The sequence below is a fragment of the Pelodiscus sinensis genome, chromosome 4 (genome assembly GCF_049634645.1).
Source record: "Pelodiscus sinensis isolate JC-2024 chromosome 4, ASM4963464v1, whole genome shotgun sequence".
NCBI lineage: Eukaryota > Metazoa > Chordata > Testudines > Trionychidae > Pelodiscus > Pelodiscus sinensis.
Window position 1 is genome coordinate 111,987,936 of NC_134714.1, and position 15,891 is coordinate 112,003,826.

General features: G+C 40.5%; 1 protein-coding gene across 4 annotated transcripts in view; it reads right to left on the bottom strand.

Annotated features, from left to right (window-relative positions):
• The window catches only part of ABCC8 (ATP binding cassette subfamily C member 8), a 133,663-nt gene that overhangs the window by 112,202 nt on the left and 5,570 nt on the right, over positions 1 to 15,891 (bottom strand). For all 4 annotated transcript variants that reach the window (XM_075928081.1, XM_075928079.1, XM_075928080.1 and 1 more), the window contains exons 3-4: positions 13,458 to 13,579; positions 2,697 to 2,863 (exon numbers count right to left, since the gene is read on the bottom strand). In XM_075928081.1, the coding sequence (XP_075784196.1) occupies positions 2,697 to 2,863; positions 13,458 to 13,579 (289 nt within the window). The remainder of the gene's footprint in view (positions 1 to 2,696; positions 2,864 to 13,457; positions 13,580 to 15,891) is intronic.

Consider the following 15,891-nt stretch of genomic DNA (forward strand, 5'->3'; position numbering starts at 1 on the left):
GGGAGAAAAATATTCAAGCCCTGAAGGAAGCTCAAACAAATATCGTATTTTGCTTATGAATTAAATATTGGGCTGAGAAAATAGATTGAAGGCCAATTAATATTTCCAGTATTTTATGGTCAAGTCTTTATTGAAGATTAGTCTGTTCAATGTTACACACTGCACAGGCTGTCTTCCCTTTCTCCCCATCCCTTGCAAAGTTTTCACAGAAAGCCATTACAGTTAAATATTTCCACTGACAAATGAGAGAAAGACCAGGCACCTAGACCAGCATGGGCAATAGTTTTTGGTGGGGGTCCATTCCAAGAATTTGGAAAGTGGACAAGGGCTACACTCTTCCATGATATTAATGGAGGAGGTGCAGGGTCTGAGAGGGAGGTTGCATGCAGAAGGGAGCTTGTGGTAAGAGATTGGGGTGCAGGAGAGCATGTGGGGCCTGGAAAGGAGTTTGGGTGAAGGAGGGGGTTGTGACCTGGGGCAGGATTGCGGGGGGGGGGGGGGGGAAGAGGAGAGGAGAAGGGGCAGGAATTTGGGTTGTGACGTGGGGAAGGAGATTGGGGGGCAGGGTCTGGAAGGGAGACTTACATGCTTGACTCCCAGCCAGCAGTCTTCTCAAGCAGACTCCCTACCTGCCCTGCCCCTGTACTTGCTGCAGTGGCCATGTGAGCTGTGAATAGCTCCGAGCCTAAGGCAAGATGGGCAGCTCCCATTGGCCAGAAATCAGCCAACAGGATTGTGCTGGGGGTGGGGGCAGTGTGTGAAGCTTCCCCTCCTCTCCAAGCCCCAGACTCGCAGCTGTTCAGACAGGGTTCTGCAGCAGATGCTTTCTCAGTGTGCATGTGGAGAGCAGGCAGGGAGCCTGTCCGAGTTCCCGCACTGTGTCCATGGGCCAGATCCAACATCTTGGTGGGCTAGAGCCAACCCACGGGCCTTATTTTGCCCAGTCCTGACCTAGTCTATGAAGTTTCATGTTGCAAGGATCAAAGTTCTTGTACTATGTACCACATTTAAGGCTATCTTGCAGTACCATCACTAGGGAGTTTTGATGAGACACCGCTTACATGAAATGGTCCATCACTTGCTCTTACAATATTTAACAACATGAACTTTAATATGCTGTAGTGTTGTAGTTAATTTTGTAAAGTAATATGGATCCAAATTTAGTTTTTAATTAAATCCCATACAACACCAGAAAAAAAAAAATCAACAAGGTTAAATGGGTGCAAATGAGAGGAGAATTTAGTCAACGTGTTTTGTTTTTTCCCTTCTCTCTAACAGACATATTTATGAGGATAATTTTTTGTAGGAGATCCATTCAGGGCTTCAAAATATCTGTGACTTGGTGGACTGAAGGAACATATTCAGCAACAATAATTCTATGTAGATAAGTAGACCTTATTTCACCTAGTTTCAGTTTACTGGTGCGATTTTTCTTCTTCCCCGAAAACAGCCAAATTTGGGAGCAGTGAAGATGACCTCTCACTACTAGCTTTCAACTTTCACATCTAAAAAGGATTTTATTAGAGATTCTGTCCAGTAATCCTTTACAATAAAATTTTCGCTCTTAGCTGCTGTTGGAGGGATTTTTTTTTCCAACAAAGCAACAAGAGTAAAAAACTGAACATTATACATAACTCTTGATTAAAAACTATAATTCCTCGTGTTACATTCAGAAGCAAAATGGCATTCATATTCTTAGTTATCTGAAGTGAGGCATTTCACACCTCGAAGCTTGGAATAATGATACTTTATTGGTTCATTCAAGTCAAGTGTAAAAAGTGTTATCTTTCAATTATTTATGTGAAATAAATATGAAATTAAAAAAACCCCAACACTATAAAATAAAGCCATGGAAAGGATTGTCTATTGCTTAGTCTCCCTTGTGGTTCTTACATTTCCTAGCTAATGAAACTTCATTCCATTACAAAGCCATATTAAAAAAACATATTTATAAGGAAGGTCCTGTCTGTGTCACAGCTTAGTCCTGTTATTTCATTAGATGACACAATATTTGTCAGTTGAGAGATTAATATTTAACTTCCTGTTGTCTGGTCTACGCTGTATGTTCTCTTGAATGACTATAAGCAGGCAACTTTCCCCTCATGTCTAGTTTAATTCATTGCTATGTGCACTGGGTCAGGAAAGTGATGATGAGGTGGTCTGGCTCATATTAGGTAGCAATTTTCAATTTGGCCTATTAATAGGGATTTTGATTGTGGCCACGGCAAAGAGGAAATAATCAGAGAGGACTAAAGATGCTCTAGCACCATGATAACAATAAAATAGTAATAAATAATAAACAATTGCAGTGTCAGTGTTTGTTGGAGACTTGAAAACAACAGATGCTCTGTGTGGGTGCCACTGACTGTTTCCTGTAGAAAGGACTATCCATTTCAGGGTCTATTTCCCTTTATGCAGATTAATGATTTTAGAAAACTCAAGCTGTCCATCATACAAGAAACACCTTTTCAAAACAAAATGGATGAAATTCACCCTGAACTGTCAATGTAATGGAGTGAAAGGAGTTTGCAATTAAGATGAATTTAGCCTCATCACACTATTGGGTGTTTGGTTTTCAAACAGGTCTATTTCAGGCTGATTTCTGTAACTCATCTAGGGAAGATATTTTACATTAAGCAGCTGGGAAAAATAAAAGGAAAAAACAGAAATGAGAATTACCTGGAAATGTAACTTACCCTAACCCTGATGACATTAATTTCTACAGCTAGCAGCATTCCATATAGAATAACCAGAAGTCCCGTAAGGCAAAATCGAAGCTGAGAAAATCCAACCCCATTATCACAGAACTTTACAAATTTGATGGTTTTGGTTATAAAAGCTAAGGTCCAGTAGAACAACAAGGCTGCCAATAAAACAATACATAAGTCAGCACAGATTGTGGAAAAAACTATTTTAGACAAAATTAGAAGACTTTGTTAAATGGAGATGAAAAAGTGAAATGACAAGCATGCACAATACCGGATAGCACTCTTTCTCCTGTCAAAATGGCAACCAATTTAATTTCCAATCATGTGAATAACAGGATGAAGTCTGGGTCTGATCCAGCTCCCATTAGGTTTGTGAGACCATGAAAAATCTTGAAGGAGGAAACTCTGCTCGTGGAATTTTTCATCTGCTTGTGAACCCATGTCCATAGAATTCCTTCCAAGGGAATGGTGCTGCTTTAGAGGGGGGAGGCGCTGGGGCCCAACCCTGAAGCTTTTGGATGCTGAGGAATCCAAAGGAGTTTAGTTTGGACATGGACTTAGAAATTTTGCTTTCCATACCTATGTGGAACACTACTTGATATGAAAGATAAAAGCCATCAAACACACCTGAGAAAAAAGTTTCCCCTAAAACCACTGCTTCTCCCACCCTTTATGTACTATGCACATGCCATACAACATAGTGTGGAACACAAAATACACAAGCAAACAAAAGAAGGAGAATGGAGTTTGAGTAGAAAGCTACAACTTTTGTAGAATATGGACTGATTGTAGAGTACTTCCTAGCCAAGTGTACTCAGGCTGCAGCCATCTATAGATAACAATTTTCACCAAGAAGCTCTGGTGACACAAACATCATTTTGGAGTTTGTTCCGTGTCATTCCTCATACCATGAGCAGCTTCTGCTGGGAGTAGTGTCACTGAAATCAACTGGATTCATTAACTGAATAAGAAGGGGACTCATCCCCACATTTGTTTTTATATTTATAATAATATCAGATTGGTTTGTTCCCTCTGACAGAACCATAAGGAGAAGAAAATGCTGAGAGTAACCCTTTGCAGAGTTCTTGCCAATTCTCCTATTGCAAGGCTGGGGAAGAGGGGACAGGTTGCCACCATCTCAGGCAAAATCAACTGTTAGGCTTCCTCAGAACTGAGTGGTCCCCAGGGTATCTATGCAAATCTTAAGAAACTTACATGAGGACAAGGCACTCAGATATCACGGAAAGGGGCGAGGGATGAGGACTCAAATCCATGCATTAACAGAACCTGGGGGGCTGTGATCTAGCCCATGGTCTCCAATCCTCATTGCACGAGGAGTAACAGTTAGTCCGATCCAAAACCCTTCCCTCGAATTACCGCATCTACACGCGGCAAGTTAAATCAGGTGACCGGCTGTGAATATGCTAATCAAGTACGGGATATTTAAATCCCACACTTCATTAGCAACTTCAGTGTGCTTCATTTGGCTCCCTAGTCCGAACTAGGGGGCAAGTGTAGACATACCCTCCGGAATTAAAGTACAAGTCTATCTGACCACTCTTCTTAGTTGCATCATTCGCTTCCTATCGCCGCTCTTCACAAGTAGAAATCTTGTATTTTACTGGAGCAGGTCAGCTGTGCAGTCTCAGAAGGTTCTAAATCTAACACCCTGAAATAACGGGTTGTATAAACTCAGGGTGAGAAACTGTCTCTGCCACTAAGAACTTTCCATCTAAATAGACAAGCCACAGAAAGGAGTGGGGAAAGAAAACATTATGGTTTCCCCACATATAAAATGGGGCTAAGGCAGAGGGCATGTCTATAGTGCAGTTAGACACCAGTGGCTGGCCTGTGCCAGCTGACTTGGGCTCAGGCAAAGGGGCTGTTTCATGGCTGTGCAGATGTTTGGGCTTAGGCTTCAGCTAAAACTCTCCCAACACTCAGGGTCCCACAGCCTGTGCTCTAGCATGAGCCTGAATATCTCTGCACTTGCAGTTAAACAGCCCAAGCCTTGTGAGTGGAGTCGTCTGGCATGGGCTAGCTGTGGGTTCTTAATTTCAGTGTAGAAATTAAGAGAGATGAAATTGCTTGCCTAAAAGCACACAGGAAATCTATGGCAGAGTTGGGAACTGAACCTGGTCCATCTTTCCTTGCTAGTCTTCCTCAACTCAATTCTTCTGTATTCACATTTTCTCACATCTTCATGTATTGGTTCATCCAGTTGCTGAATGCCCACATTCCACAGAGAGTTACATGCCCCTGGGATCTGCAAAACTGGACACTTAAGTACGTGGTGATTAATGAACTGCACTGTGTCTGTTTAGAGAAGCACAGCGCATTTGCCATTTTTTTTTTAGGGGAAATAGGAAGGCTGCTTCATTTTACAAGACAATAATCTAATACTGAGGGAATAAAGTATGAGACTAAAAGCCAAGTAATGACAGTAATTAGTGAAACAGATTACTGTCAGGGGAAGGGAAATAGCCCTTCTGTTATGAATTCAAATGAGCTAGCATGCAATTAATTAAAATCAAACAACTTTCCTCTCTGCCTTCCCAAATAATGCTCCCTACTTGGAAAACTTCAAATGCCACCCAAAACTTATCTCTGTTATTAAATTTGGTTTTTAAACCTGTAAAGACAAATGCCTGTTTTTTGTGATCACATACCATACTTTAGTCTGAAATATTGGAAAAAAGAAATGGTTTTCAATTTACATAGACTATACCTAATGTTTTCCAAAACAAGACAAATACATTTATTAATGTGGCACTCCAATTTGTAATCTTAAAGACTGTATCTGTACTGTGTTCACATTCTGCAACACAAAAAGTAACCAAATCTGGCCTGATTAGTTCCCTCTGGGCCTTAAGAAAATTCCCACTGGTGTTGTCCAGTTTTCTGTAGATTTCAGTAGACTTTGGGTCAAGCCCGATAAACCCCAGAATTCCATCTGTTATCCTCTAGGAACTGTTTGCAAGTTTAGGGCCTGACCCTGCAATCTCATCTGTGCAGACTATGCCCCTGGGTGGAGCATCACTGGTACACTTAATGGGAATAAGGGACCATTCATGTGGATCCTATTGATGAATTGGGGCTTTATTAATTTACTTAATGAGAAATTAAATTAGATTTGTTTAATAAGTCTATCAGTAAAAGATCTCTCTTAATTACTCTCAGGGTAAATGCATTGTAAAACTTATAATGAACTTATAAATTTGTACATGGCTCCCAAATAATTTGTTTACTTTAAATACTCCAAAGATACATTACTTCATGGCCATGCTGCAATGCAGGGGGTTGATACTTCAGTAAACCAATAATTTCAAACATTTCATTGTGGAGAGTTCTCTGAAAACATCTGCTCAATCTGCAGCAGCAGTCAAAAAAGAAAACAGAATATTGGGAATCAGTATGAAATGGATAGATAATACAAAAAATATCACATTGCCTCTATATACATCCACAATACTCCCATATCTTGATTACTGAATGCAGATGTGGTTGCCCTATCTCAAAAAAGACAAATAGGAATTGAAAAAAAATTCAGAAAAAGGGCAACAAAAAAGATTAGAGGTATGGAATGGCTTTCATATGAAGGGAGATTAAAAGACGGGGACCTTTCAGTTTGGAAAAGAGACAACTAAAGGGATATGATTGAGGTCTCTAAAATCATGATGGGTGTAGATGTAAGGGGACTGTTACCCCTTACTAAAACTCTGTGGGAGTTTTTTGGTTTACCAGCTTCAGAAGGGGAAGGGTTCATGAGACTGACAGACCCCAGAGACAATGGAAAGCAGTCAACACTCCAGCTCAGCCTGACTGATAGGTTGTAAGTGGGGATTGTTCTGGCTCTGGCTCTGAACAAACAAGCTGTGTGCAGAAGAGGTCCTGCAAAGACAGAGAGCTGAAAGAGGAGTACAAGAAGTCCTGCAGCGACAGAACCAGACACAGACAGGCCAAGCAGTGCAGACCCTGGTGTTGAGCAGCAGACTGGCAGTGCTCAGAAAGCCAAAAGGAACAGAGAAACAACACAAGAAGCTGGAACTGGCCAAGCAGCACAGCCTGCAGCTGGATGTGGTGAGCTACTGGGACCTGCAAAGTGTGGGGAAAGGCTCTGGACTGGGAGAGGGGTCTGGCCACTTAGAGACTGAGGCTGTGTGGTCACTGCCAGTGCAAGTGTGTCCAGCCTGCAGCCCCTTGCAGCACTTCTAGGGCTTCTAAGGAAGAGACTGTGAACTGTCCTTACACTCTGCAGACTGCTGTGTTGATGTCCCTGTGCTACAGAGCAGGGCTGTGTGTTCTCATTTAACCATTCTCATTGTTTCTTATTCTATTCTCTTTAATCAGTTGATGTTTAATAAATTGTATTTGCTTTGAACCTTATGAAGTGATCACTGGGCCAAGAAGGCCTGCAGTGTAAAGAGAGCACCTCGGAGTGGGGACACCCTAACTCCTGCCCCTAGTGACTACAAGGTCAGGGATTAAGCCCCAGGAAACCTGGGCCCAGCCTTGTTGGGGTTTCAAGGGCTCTGCTACTCAGGAGAGTGGAGGGGGAGCCCTCAGGATCAGGGAGCCGTGGGGTAAAGGAAGTAGGAGCGGGGACTCAGATCCTTTCGCTGGTTCATTTCACCAGGGTGTATAGAAGCCAGGAAAGTTCCCCACAAGAGCGGGACCATTCCCCCGCTTACATAGAGAAAGTAAATAAGGAAGTGCTATTTACTCCTTCTCACAATACAAAAGAACAAGAGGTCACCAAATTAAATTAATGGGTAGCAGGTTTAAAACAAACAAAAGGAAGTATTTCTTCACAAAAGCACAGTCAACCTGTGGAACTCTTTACTAGAGGATGTTGTAAAGACCAAGACTATAATGGAGTTCAGAAAGAAATAGACAAATTCATGGAGGATAAGTCCATCAATGGCTACTAGCCAGGATGCACCTATGGTTTCCCTAGACTCTGTTTGTCAGAAGCTGGGAATGGGTGACAGGGGAGGAATCACTTGATCATTACCGGTTCTGTTCACTCCTTCGGGGGCACCTGGCACTGGCCACTGTCAGGAGATACGGAGTACTGGGTTAGATGGATCTTTGGTCCAACCCAGTATAGCCGTTCTCATGTAACATTTCTTTAATGTGCTCATTTGCAAAAAATCACCTAGCCTTATACTGTCAACCAATGTGGTTACAATTAAAATTGAAAGTAGGACAATGGTCTAATATCTGCTAATGATGAATTTGTGCAGTTGAATATATAGAGAAGGTATTTTTTAAAATTCATTTTTTCTCATGTCTCATTAGGTTGCAGCAATGACAGCAAAACAAAACCAACCCAAAACTCAACCCACATCTGATGATTAGAAAGTGATCTAGTAATTTCATTATCTTTTGGTTTGTTAACTGTTTAGGCTCTGACTTTCACAGAAGACTCCCTTAGGGTCCTCTGAAAACCACTGCTTCAATGGTTTATTAATTATGATGATTACTATTACTCCGATAGGAGGTATGTGCTAGGTACTTCACAAAAACATAATATAAGGTCCCTTTGGGGATGGGATTATGTATAAAATGGCTAATCTGTACTACATTAACAGTGATTTAACATAAGAATGGCCATACTGGGTCAGACCAACAGTCCATCCAGCCCAGTATCCTGTCTGTCGACAGTGGCCAATACCAGATGCCCAAAGGCAAGAGAACACAACATGTAATCCTCATGTGATCCCTCCCCTGTCACCCATCTCAAGAGAAACAGAGGCTAGGGACACCATTCCTATCCATCCTGGCTAATAGCCATTGATGGACCTAACTTCCATGAATCTATCTAGTTCTTTTTTGAACCCTGTTAAAGTTCTAGCCTTCACCCACATCCTCTGGAAAGGAGTTCCAGAGGTTGACTATGCACTGAGTGAAGAAAAACTTCCTTTTGTTTGTGTTAAACCTGCTGCCTATTAATTTCATTTGGTGACCCCCTGGTTCTTATATTGTGGGAATAAGTAAATAACTTGTCCTTGTTCACTTTTGCCACACCACTCATGATTTTATAGACCTCTATTATATCTCCCCTTAGTCTCCTCTTTTCTAAGCAGAAAAGCCCAAGTCTTTTTAACCTCTCTTCATATGGGACCCGTTCCAAACCCCTACTCATTTTTGTTGCCCTTTTCTGAACCTTTTCCAAGGGATCTTATCAAAGGCTTTCTGGAAATCTAAGTATACTATATCCCTTGTCCACATATTTTTTGACCCCCACAAAAAAAACTAGCAGATTAGTAAAGCATGATTTCCCTTTACAGAAACCATTTTGACTTCCTCTCACTCCAAAATTGTGATCATCTAGATGTCTGACAATTTTGTTCTTTACTATTGTTTCAACTAATTTACCTAGTACTGATGTTAGACTTACTGGTCTATAATTGCCAGGATCACCTCTAGATCCCTTTTTAAATATTGGCGTCACATTAGCTATCTTCCAGTCATTAGGTACGGAAGCTGATTTAAAAGATAGGTTACCAACCACAATTAATAGTTCTGCAATTTCCCATTTGAGTTCTTTCAGAACTCTCAGGTGAATGCCATCTGGTCCTGGTGACTTGTTACTGTTAAGTTTATCAATTTGTTCCAAAACCTCCTCTAATGACACCTCAATCTGGGACAATTCATCAGATCTGTCACCTAAAAAGAATGGCTCAAGTTTGGGAATCTCCCCAATATCCTCAGCCGTGAAGACTGAAACAAAGAATTAATTTAGCTTCTCCACAATGCCTATCATCTTTGAGTGCTCCTTTAGCATCTTGATCATTTTAAGAGCCCCACTGGTTGTTTAGCCAGCTTCCTGCTTCTGATGTACTTAAAAACATTTTGCTATTACTATTTGAGTTTTTGGCTAGCTGTTCTCCAAACTCCTTTTTGGCTTTTCTTATTATATTTTTACACTGAATTTGACAAAGTTTATGCTCCTTTCTATTTTCCTCACTGGGATTTGACTTCAATTTTTTAAAAGATCTCTTTTTATCTGACACCGCTTCTTTTACTTGGTTGTTAAGCCACTGAAGTACAACAGAGGAATTGTGAAAGCAGAGCAACATTATTAAGCACTGAATTATAAAATATGGGGGAAAAATCAATGTGATTTAATTCCTTTTATGATAGTGACAAGCTGGCAGTGTATGCCTGAAACACCCCGTCTTGCTACCGGGTGTCTAGCCTGCTAAGAAAAAAGGAAAATGGCTTTTCCTGACTCACAAAGCAAGTGCCTCATTACCCCAGCTGGGTCTTAAGGGAGGTAGAAAGGTTATCTACAGTGGGGGCACAGCATTCCTCACAGAGGAAACCTATGGGCAGCCAAGCCTGGGGAGAAGATTTGAATGGATTTTTATATTATCTCCGTCTGCTTTACCAATTACTCAAACCTCAGGAAGAGAAAGGAGTTTGTACTTTACATACTGGGTGGACTGCATTTGTAGAGCGGGTAGTGAATGCTGCCTGCTTCCAATGACATACATTTTATTATGATAAGTAAAAAAAGGCTCTTGGCCAAACTCTGATTTGGGTTACATCTGTACAACCCCACTGCCTTCAGAAAGTTTGCAGAGATGAAACCGAGTAGAACTTGATCCTAGGAGTGGGAGAGCTGCTCAAACATGTTGAGCAAACCCAGGATGTAGCAGTTTCTTTCCCATCTCTACTGATCCTGTGTAAGCACCTTCTATGAAATATATCTCCCTTCCTTGCCCTACTAAATCACTGGATAGTCTCTTTGGCAGATTGCCAAATGAAGATTCTATAGGCAACGTACGGAGAAAAATATTGTGGCAGGAGCAGTGGTAAGGATGTATGGAGCCGTGTCCCATGGAAGATGATACTGGAGTTGTGTTCCAATCTCTGAATAGCCTTTCTCCCTCTACCTCCTGATAGTTAGACATGAAGAAAAGCAGGCTCTTCGACCCAATTTCAGAATAATTTAAATGATAAAAAAAGTGTTCTATCTTCTACCCATTTCTGGTGCTCTGGAAAAAGATGCAGTGCAGACCGTGGCTTGGCCAGCAGAAAGAAAATAATGTCAGCCTTTACTGAATAAAATATTACAACAACTGTTGTGTTTCTAGAGCAGGGCTGGACATCATGGATGGAGAGTACTAAGAACGAGACAGAGTCCCATGGACTTATTCCCACGCTGTTGCAAAATTCCCACTGACATTAGGACTGCAAAATCCAGTAAGCAGCAGAGAGGATTGAGCTTTGCAATATAATACTATGGCAACCAGTCAGTTGCTCACCCATTTGGATTTGGGTGTTCTGAATTGTACTTCTGCCATGGTCCTTTAAGATGTCCAGGTTTTAAAACATTCACCTGGTGTTACACACTTTTAAAAGACAAAACTGTCCACTTTGCAATGGCCATGGGAAAACAGGTGGGCCCCATGACTGCATCCTATTCTAAGCAGAACTCACCATGAAATTACAAAGGGAATTAAGATTAAAAATGAATGAGAGGATATGGATTTGAGTTATTGCTAGCAAAGGATCAAGACAGCAATTTAAAGCACTTAACTCCTACAGCATTCCCTCTCCATCCTCTATACTTTCAGCTTTCCCCTCTGAGCTCCAATACCACTAAAAACAAAACACTTTGTTACTGATTTCCACCCAGCTATGGAGTTTATGTAGGAGAAAATCAATTTTAATGTGGATGCTGAACTGTACAACCTACTCCATGTGCTGCTTATGAGCATCATATGGATCCACTGCTGAGATATAACAACAGGTTGTGTACACAAACAGGTGAAACAAATAAATAAAATGCCGGGGGGTGGGGGGGGAAGGGGAGATATAAATTTAAGCCATTATTTTAAAAAAAGAGACTAGGAATTTTAGATGCCCAACCTGAGATACAATAAAAGGGCTAGAGGTGGTGTCCCAAGACTGTTTTGCCAGAACCTGGGAATGGATAACAGGGAATGGATCACTAGGTGATTGTTCTGTTCATTCCCTGACCTTAGCCACTGTCAGAAGACAGAATACTAGGCTAGGTGGACCTTTGGTCTGAGCCAGTATGGCCATTTTTGTGTTCTCTTCCCCCGCTCCCCATAAGGTGAGCACTTAAGCATCTTTATAGCTCCTCTAGCTGGGCATCCAATCTTTGAGGAAATGAAAACTGCTAGTCACATCTACAAAATCAGTTAGTTCACAGTGTGCCTTTCTATCAGAGTCCTTGTGTGGAAAGCCTGCTCCAGAGGGTTTGTAGCTGATATTGAATTATGTTATTTCATTACAAGGGACTCTTAAATTTTCAATATCCCTGAAACATTACGATAACAAAATGTAATTTTAAAAAGAGAAATCTGCCATGATAAAAGAATTCACGAAGACTAAATGAAAATTGAAATAGTAGCTATGGAGCATCCCCAAAATGCAGCGCTCTCTCAGACAGATTCTCTCTGTGATGTTCTCAAGATTCGTGGGAAGTTAGCAATTGAAAATTTGCCTCCTATGATACAGAAAAATGGTAATTCATAGCTCCTGACAGCCCATATTAAACACCTCTATGCAAGAAGAAATAATCCCTCCCATACTGTTTTTGCACTATAACAGACAGTAAGAGGACTAATCTGTTCCTAGTGGGAAGATACAACAATGCATTAAAAATGTTTGTGAAACATAGGCATAGGAATCAGATATATAGAATGCAAGCTCTGCAGCATGAAAACCATGTTGCAAAAAAAAAAAAAAAGTGAAGAATTAGAACTCAGAGACACTATTTGCGGGGACCATGTGTAGGAGTGAACTCCTTACTGTATGCCTGCAGCCATAGCAGGGAGCCAGGAAATGTGTAAATAAGTAGGGAGCACTTTCAAACCTTTTGCAGTCTGAGATTAAATTCTCACACCCACACCTTTTCCATGAAGGCTTTCTTTGAAATCCACTGCTATACATTATATAGTGCACTCTACATGTGTATAAAGTTGCCAACAGTGAGTGTCTTTTCTGTAGCTGCTTAATATACTGTATGTACCCTTTTCCCACATTAAGATACATAATATTTTTGTAATGCTTAGTCCTCATACAATACCGCCCATGCAAGAGATCTGAAAGCAGTTTACAGATGAGTTTTACTAAAAAGGAAACAGAGGCGCAGAAAGGTTAAAGTGCTGAAGTTCGATGCCAGCATCAATTTCCTCTGATGCTGCCCACATTTTAGATTACACCCACTTTTATATTGTTTAAAGCCCTTTTAGATTATTCTAGTTGTATAAAATGCAGGACTATGTAGCACTTTAAAGACTAACAAGATGGTTTCTTAGATGATGAGCTTTCGTGGGCCAGACCCACTTCCTCAGATCAAATAGTGGAAGTTGCATTACATTAAGTAAGCAGGTTTAGTCAGCACTTTGGCTTTTGAGACTACATTTGTAACAGTTGCAAATCTCTTCCACTATCTGAAGTACAAAAACACGTGTCCCGATGCAGCCAAGAACTTTCCACACAGTTGACGTTATGCACCTCACAGAAGTTGAATGCAGTGGAAAGCTTAGGTTGCATAAAAATAGCATATATTGTTTGAACTGAAGTTTGATAATGGGAACCAGGAGAGCAAAACATATCTGAATCAATCCAATAACAAGCAAAAACATAGCCACACAAGAGTGTAAGTTACTGTCAGAACTTATCCAATCTTAGTTACAGAATTAACCGATAACACAAGAGCAACAATACTCACACATACACCGTTTTCGGTATTGTGGAACATACCTATTAATAACTTTGGAAAATTTGATGTTTCGATGTTATGATAGTAAACAACAGATGTGATGGCTGCCAAGAATGCCATCCCAGCTGGCATGTACAGGTGCAAGTGACGGGATTCTGAAACCCTTGGAAAATATAAATTTGAAAAAAATATGTATTAGATGTAAAATAAACACACAAAAAGTTACCCACCCCTAAATAAAGTTTAGTCATATATTCAATTATACACTGGTTTAATTGCCAGTTATTCAGGTCTCTTGTTACTTATTAGGTTGGCAGAATTTGAATCTTTTTAAATAATTAAAATGTTTACTTTAAAGAATTCTCTTTTTTAACCATTTAAGTTTCACAATTGTGCAAAATTATGGCTTTTCAGCATTATCATCAGTTTAAGTTTTCCCAGTTGTGGGAAATTATGGAGAAAGATCAGACAATTATTTAAGAATAGTAGATACGGATTCAAAAGGTTAAAGCTTTCTAACCATTAAAACATATTTCCAAAATTCACACATCAAAATATGCAGTGCAAATATCCTTAAAATCAAACTCTCAAATTCTCAAGCAGCATTTTTCTTACTTTGCTTATCTATACATTTCAGTTATAAATATTTGTCAGGTTGTGCGTGTACAGTGAAATTGTACATTCCATTTTCAATTATTACAAGAATTCAGACAAAGAAAGCAAATAACCATGGAATTAGAATTTGCCTTGAAGACACAGTCCTGCATTGTATGTAAGGCAGAATTGCAATGTGGGTGTAGCTTACTCTTCTATGCTTGGTCAGTTGTTTCTGCTGGCTGGTGGATAGTTGAGTGAGCCATAGTCCCACTTGCTTTTTCCCCCACTTAATGTAGTAAGGACAAAACAGTTTCAGTGCTCCCCAAAAAACAAGGGCTGCAATTCAGCCTGGCTCATGTCAGAGAGGGACACATAAGGTGGGAAGTTTGTGAACAATCCAATAATGGGAGGGTACATCTACACTGCAGGACAAAGTCAAATTAAGATACACAACTTCAGAAACAGTAATTGTGTAGCTGAAGTCAAAGTAGCTTAACTTGGCTTTTGGTGCTGTCTAAACTGCAGGAAGTTGTAGGAAGAACACACTTCCCTTAGTCCTTGTGAAAGCAGGGTTACCGGCATTGACCGGAGTGCCCCTCGCTCTTCAAATTAGCTGTCTTAACTAGACTGCTAATTCAAACCCAGGAAAAAAAAAAAAATCGACAGCAGCAGCTTCGATCTTCCTCTGCAGCATAGACGTACCCAGAGAGTCAGCAGGATGTATTCCTTCACTCCCTTGCCTTGTAGAAAAGCCAGCTGAGAATTATTGCTTCTCCTGCTATTTCTGCCTGTCCCTTATATAGGGAATCTGGTGGCAGTGGAAGGTGTGCAGATGGGAGTAGGGGTGGGATGAAAAAGAGAGTGTTACTGTTAGAGCTGAAGATGCTACAGAAGTCCCTGGAGCTGAGTGTGCAATGGTTGTGTCCTAAGAGATTGTACAGGGCATTGTGATGGTGGTGGGAGGGGAAGGACAAACCACTCTCACTCATTGGGTCTACATGGGTTGAACAAAAATCCTACCCCCCAAAGGAATAATCTGAGGAAATCTCCACGTAGAGACATAAGTGAGGACACATGTGCAATTTTTGGCTTATATGCCCTGTTTGATGACAAATAATGTCTACTGGTATACAAGACCTGTGTATGGATACCTCTAGGTCACTAAATAAATAAAGCCAGATTTTTGTACAGCAGGGTAGAACTGCCAAAAATGAGAAATCAATATTTTAGGGATCACATATTTTTAATCCAGATTTTTGTAGAGTTCCTCAGTTATTCCAAGTTTTAGCAGATAATATGTAGGAGTAGTAGGTAATTTGCTATAACTCACAAACAGAAGCAAGCGACAGAATTCTACTATATAAGCATATCACTAAGCCATTTTTGTAACACAGTAGCATAGGTCTATTGCTGGTTGCCAAAGCCTTTGACAATCCTATTACTATCAAGAGGACTTTTAATAGCAAGAGCTGTTTTGATTTTAAGAAGCTGATGAGTCTCTTCATTACAGGAACAAAATCTGTTTTTATTCACAGAACAACTTGCTAAGCTGCTGAGTGCTCCAGAGATGTGATTGTGGGCTGGCATGCCCCCAGTACGGTTAGGAGTTTTGATTCTCATCAAGCAGCACTTATTATTCAGCGACAATGTTCTGGGTCAGTTTAAGAAAGTTCCTACTAACTCCCCAATCAGTTGTTTTAGAAAAGCTCTTTCTAAAATACCTTCTGGGAGCTGAGGAATTTCCTGTTTAAAGTGTATTTGAGAGAAGATAAATATATAATTTAATAATAAACTTAATTAAAGTACCTTTTATGTAAGAATCCTAATGGGTTTTACAGAGTTGGGCAAGTATTATTCCTACTCTACAGATGGGCAAAG